Source organism: Brassica napus, chromosome C8 (genome assembly GCF_020379485.1).
Source record: "Brassica napus cultivar Da-Ae chromosome C8, Da-Ae, whole genome shotgun sequence".
NCBI classification, from domain to species: Eukaryota; Viridiplantae; Streptophyta; class Magnoliopsida; order Brassicales; family Brassicaceae; genus Brassica; species Brassica napus.
The window spans coordinates 27,243,797-27,249,994 of record NC_063451.1 but is presented as its reverse complement, the minus strand read 5'-3'; the positions used below and the strand labels follow the sequence as shown (position 1 = coordinate 27,249,994).

The 6,198-nt window shown below is 43.1% G+C and overlaps 1 protein-coding gene across 1 annotated transcript; it reads left to right on the top strand.

Annotated features, from left to right (window-relative positions):
• The first annotated feature begins 365 nt into the window (after positions 1–365).
• On the top strand, positions 366–1,279 carry LOC106360182 (dehydration-responsive element-binding protein 1F). Its single transcript, XM_013799771.3, has one exon. The coding sequence runs from the start codon at positions 470–472 to the stop codon at positions 1,076–1,078; it is 609 nt and encodes a 202-aa protein (XP_013655225.3). The 5' UTR covers positions 366–469; the 3' UTR covers positions 1,079–1,279.
• Positions 1,280–6,198: the final 4,919 nt, after the last annotated feature.

Sequence of the window (6,198 nt, the reverse complement as noted above, 5' to 3'; positions counted from 1 at the left end):
TTCATCACATACTTCAGTACCACAAACCTAAGGTTTACAAAAGATTAATAGTAAGAGTAAAGAAAATTGGTCTCCTCAATGATTTATTAACCTTTACTAAACTAGGAAACCTTGTTAACGTCTTGCAAATTTTTTATTTTCATAAATAACGATAGAACTAAAAACGTGAACTAGGTAAATAAGAGGGTCCCGGACCATTATGGCGATGGGACTTCAAGCTCACACTAAACAGCTAATAATATAGTACAATCCCTTTAAAATGCTCACGTGGCAACAAGCCTTGATACAAAGTAACGGTGTGTTACGCGCGTTCATTTCGCACTCTATGTCCCACAACCGTAGCCTATATATCTCCTCTGCTTCACTTCTCTGTTTCATAACTCCCACCAAAACACAAAAACAGAACATAAGTCTTAACAAAAAAAAAACATTTTTCATTCCGACAATCATTACAAGAATTAGTGTTGTAATGGATCATTATGATGGGACTAATCTGGCGGAGATGAGGCCGAAGAGGCGTGCGGGACGCAAAGTGTTCAACGAGACACGCCACCCAGTTTTCAGAGGCATACGGCGGAGGAACGGCGACAAATGGGTCTGCGAAGTCCGAGAGCCGACGCACCAGCAACGCATTTGGCTCGGGACTTACCCCACGGCGGACATGGCCGCGCGTGCACACGACGTGGCGGCTCTAGCTCTGCGCGGGAGATCCGCGTGTTTGAATTTCGGCGACTCCGCCTGGCGTCTCCCGGTGCCGGAGTCGAACCACCCGGATGTCATAAGGAGAGTCGCGGCTGAAGCCGCGGAGATGTTCAGGCCGGCGGAGTACGGGAGTGAAATCACGGTTTTGCCCTCTTACGGTAGTGAGGTGTATATGGGCTCTGGTTCGGGATCGGATGAGAGGAACGTTTATGGATATGTGGAGGAGGAAGAGGAAGTGTCGACTACTATGATGAGACTTGCGACAGAGCCGTTAATGTCGCCGCCGCGATCGTATATGGAAGGCGTGACTCCTAATGGTTACATGGAAGAAGAGATGAGTTATGAAGATATGTCACTCTGGAGTTACCGTTACTAAGCGGGGATGCACATTAGTATGCCTATGTTTTTTAAAATATGTAATATGGTAAAATGCGTGCAATAGTATGTGTGAGTTGTAAGATTTTTCCCCCTTGAGGTTTTTTTTAGATCCTCTGGTTGAGTTAGGAAGCTCCCTGATGGAAATAATTTTGTATTGTATTTGTAAGAATATGTTATAAAATGTTTGGGGTTTTATGTATTTACAAAGCATAGTAGGCCCAATTGAACTAGGACCAAGTCGTACTTCAAGCTGATGGTTATAGAAATGCTTCAGTGCAATCTACTTGTTAAAATTAACTTGCTTGATCTTGATTCTTGACTATTACTTCGTGGATTTTGGAGTAAATATTAGAGATTGAGGTTGAGCATTGAATCAAAATATTTTTAATTACTTTATATCTTTCGACGAGTTTGGATTATACTATACTCTTTTTGTTTCACTAGGAATTCAGTTTTCTCTCCTTCTACTCTATTTCTTCTCATCGATTTTACACAGAGGAAACGAAGAGAGAGAACTCAAACCGGTGGTGTTCCGGTTTTGACTCTGGCGTCGCATATGTCATTTCGATGGTCGTCTGGCCTCTGCTTCCGGTGCTCTCCCTTTTTTTTTCGGTGATGAGCATTCGGCTTCCGAATCCGTATCACATCTTTCACTTGGGAGTGCTCGAGCTGTGTGACGTTTGGTTTTCGTGCTTGGTGGCCTGAGTCTGGTTGAGATCTTGATTTCATTTGATTGACGTTCTCCGAAGCTTGATAGACTATGGATTTGACTTATTTTCATCCATAGTTTATAGGTGTTTTTACTAATAATTATTATATTATATAGTCTATTTATTATATTTATAAGATCAGAAGTGTTTTGGAGATAAATGATGATTTTGGAGCATTTTGGAGATATTTGGAGCAAGCAACCGAGATGACCATCGAGCTCGACAATCGGTCGATATTGGAGAGTAAGAATCGATCGATACGCATGTCTTGGTATCGATCGACAGCGAAGCGTGCAGAAAGCCCGTTTGGTCACAACCGACTTGAAGCCCAAGACTTCATCATTTTACAAGATTACCCCTGACGAGTTTTACCCTAATTATATAAGTTTTGCCGCCATGTTAGAGGCAATGGGTGCTTTCATTGTTTTACTATTTTCACAGCAAAGGTTTTTAGGATTTTGATAGATTGGAGAGAAGGTCCAACGTTATAATTTGTGATTGGAACTCCATAAATATCTATTTACTATTCTAATGAAGTTTTTATACTTAACTGCTGTTATGAATTGCTTAGTCATGTCTGAGTAGTTCCATTGTTAGATTTTAGGGTTTAAATAGGTTATGAGGGATTAGCCCCAACTATAGATTGCTGAGTTGTGATAATCATCTTTAGGATTGTTCATTAATGCATGTGTCTAGATTAGCTACCTAGAACCTGCCCTTGGATTGATTGATAAAAGCGAGAGCTTTATTTTCATCCTGAAAACATTCTAATAGAACTATGTTTCTTGCTATGAGCAAGGCGAGAGCTGATCTAATGAGCTTAGTAAGCCTTCATTCAACATGTGCATAAAGTTTGACTAGAGCGTGTCGATCGATATCACACTTTAATAATCGATCAACGGTGCAAAAGGTGTATCGATCGATATCCCTATAGGATTATCGATCGACACTTTCTATTGATCAAAATAACGACAGTACGACAGTTGAGATCATTAGATCTAGTTAATAGACAAGTCAATACTTGCGAGAGCTGATTGACTTGTTGATCAAGTAGTTGAGCTTTACATTATCATGCATGCAACTCATTTGGCATCTGTAGGATTATAATTCCAATTTTCCTGAATAAAAACCCTCAGTCTAGCTATTTCCTTTTCAAGCACCAAAACCTCAAATCTGCTATTGAACAAATACTTAGTTCAATATAAAAACTACAATTTTCATTTAAAAACACTAAAAACATTCTTGCTTAACAAATCATATTAGATTCCTTAAGTTCCCTAGCTCCCTGTGAATTCGATCCCTAAGTACTACAACTCGACCTCTTATTTGAGAGAGTATAAATCACTCCTTAGGTGTCGCTCGATTCTGCTCAACCACCGTCGACCCAGACACCAGTCCCGTTCGACCGATACTCGCTCACCACTGTCGATCGACAACACTCACCTTCCGTCGACCGACATCCTTCATCTGACATCGATCGACATTCCATCTTGGACATCGATCGATACTGAGCCGCGAGGTATGGTTGCGCCTTTGATACTTGTACGCGACAACAATGGAGACCTGCATGACCAGGAGGGTCATCTGCGTAATGCAGCAGGTCAGAGAATAGATGCTCAGGGAGTTATAATCCCTGAGCCTGATGCTACTGCTACATGTACTACTTTACCTGTAGATGAGGCTGCGCAACCCAAGACGTTGGCTGATTACAACCGTCCAGATCGATACTACACCAACAGATCAGCCATCCTTCCTTCCACCATTGAGAGAGATTTTGAGTTGAAAGCGCAATACTACACGCTTGTGGGACAGCTACCCTACCATGGATTATCCCACGAGCATCCTATGGACCATCTAGAGAGGTTCGAGGATCTGATTTCTGCTATTAGAGTCGAGGGAGTCTCTGAGGACTACCTGTTATGCAAGCTCTTCAGGTACTCACTTGCTGGAGAAGCTCTGCATTGGCTCAAGCAGTTACAACCATGATCTCTTAAATCCTGGAGCGACATCAAGAATGCATTCTTATGCAATTTCTTTGATGAGGCGCGTGCTGAAGACTTGAGGAGCAAGATTGCTACATTCACTCAGGAGCCTGCCGAATCATTCAGAGGCTCTTGGATCAGATTCAAGTCTTACCAGAGAGACTGTCCACACCACGGATTCAATGAAGTACAACAGCTCAGTACTTTCTACAGAGGCATCGCGGTGCAGTACCAGATGGCTCTTGATGCTTCCAGCAATGGAAACTTCAACACCAGGAACCCAAAGGAGGCAGTCAAGGTGATTGAAAACCTAGCATCCAGCAACAGCACCAAAAATACTGATTTTAAGAGGAAAAGATCTGTCACCATCCTTGGGAATGATCAGATGGATGAGGTGAAGGCAAAACTGGACAGTGTTCACAAGCTTCTCATGAAGCAAGTTAGCTTTGTTGAAGATGCAGAAGCTGTAGAGGGTAGAGCAGAGGAAGAAGAGGTGAACTACATTGGTGGAACTGGATTTCAAGGTTCTGGAAACCAGGGTGGAAACAGAAACTCTTATGGAAATAGGAGTAACTTCAACCAAAACTCACAGTACCAGAAACCCTACAACAACTACAGCAACAACATGAATTATGGAAGTTTCTACTACCAGAAGCCACCGCCGCCTACTCAAGAGAGCAAGATTGAAGAGATGCTCGATAGGGTTCTTGAGGCACGGCAGCGAATGACAGTGGACTTCAATGGGAAGATAGATTCTGTCTACACCAACCTGAACACAAAGTTTGAGACTTTGAGCACTCATGTGAAGAAGATGGAGATGCAGGTTGTGCAGACAGGAGATGCTGTTAGGAGGCATGAAGCCTCAATAAGAGGAGTAGGGGATGATGTGATGAAGCTTCACGTGAATGACATCATTGAGGATGACTTTTGGCAATGGGTGAAGGAAGAGAAGCTGCAAGAAAGTGATTTCTAGGTAGAGAGTTTGATGAGTTTCGGCGGATCGCATTGGTGTCGATCGACGCCAGACACCAAACATCGATCGACATACACCAACCCAAATCGAACGACAGGAATTTCTGAGTATCGATTGACAACACCTACGGAGTCAACCGCGTCTTGCAATGCCATGAAGATTCTAACTCACGAGGAGTTCGCAACAAAACACCCACATCCGCACAGCCCTGATAACGTCTGAATCGATCGACATGCCAACAACAACATCGATCGACACTCAGAGGCCAATATCGATCGACAACCTTCACCGCCTATCGATCGACGAGCCCATATTACCTACCGAGTACAGATGCCGAAGATAGATATTGCACGACTTAACGCACTCAAGCCCAAACCCAAACCTTAAGAATACCCACCAGAGTCCGTCAGGACACCTTCAAATGATGGAGAAGATCCTACGGAAGAGGATAGGGTTTCTACTGGAAGAACCCTAAGGAGAAGAAAGGAAAGAGTGGCGAAACATCTGAAGAGGGGGGGGGCTAATGAAAAGGAAAAGGAAAATTTCCGAAAGAGAGTCTTCAAGATTCCTCTTCATAAGCCATTCGAGGAGGCTTATTACACCCAAAGATTGTGGATGTTCTTCAGAGAAACCAGAGAGAAAGAAGAAGACATCAGGAGAATGTTTTATGAAGCTAGAGAAAAGATGAGGATGAGGATTACATTGAAGAAGAAGAGTGATCCTGAGCAATTTGCAATACCATGCACAGTGAAGGGTATTGAATTCCCACATGCCTTGTGCGATACAGGAGCATCAGTCACCATCCTACCTAGGGTTATGGCAGACCATCTGGGTTTGCAGGTGGAGCCTTCGCAGGAATTGTTCACTTTTGTGGATTTTTCCCAGAGGAACTCAAGAGGAATTGTGAGAGACCTAGAGGTGCAGATTGGTAATGCCCTAGTTCCAGTTGATTTCCATGTCTTGGACATCAAGTTAAACTGTAACTCTTCTCTATTACTTGGGAGAGCTTTCTTGTCAACAGTGGGAGCAGTGTGCAATTTGCGAACCAACCAGTTGTGTCTAACACTCATCGATCCCAATGCCCACTACGACCATATCCCAGTCAAGAAGCCACAGACGATCTCCAGAAGAATCAATGATCAAGGAATCATTGCAGCTTGCCACTGTGGAGCCGAGTACGAATCTGACTACTTAGCATCGATCGACACCCATCCAGTTACATCGATCGACAATGCACAAAAAAAATCGACCGACACAAACAAAGAAGAATCGGTCGACACTTATCCAGATGAATGGGAAAATGACTACTACAACCCCACTATTGCCGCTTACACCAGACAAAATATGCATACAGACGAGTATGATGAAAACTATGAGGAGGAACGAGCTACTGAGTACATAGCCATACGTGATGAGGAAGATAAACTCCTACATCATTCCTCTTGGAAAAGGA

Coding starts and splice junctions, on each gene's coding strand:
- LOC106360182 (XM_013799771.3), top strand. CDS start 470: ATGGATCATTATGATGGGACTAATCTGGCGGAGATGAGGCCGAAGAGG.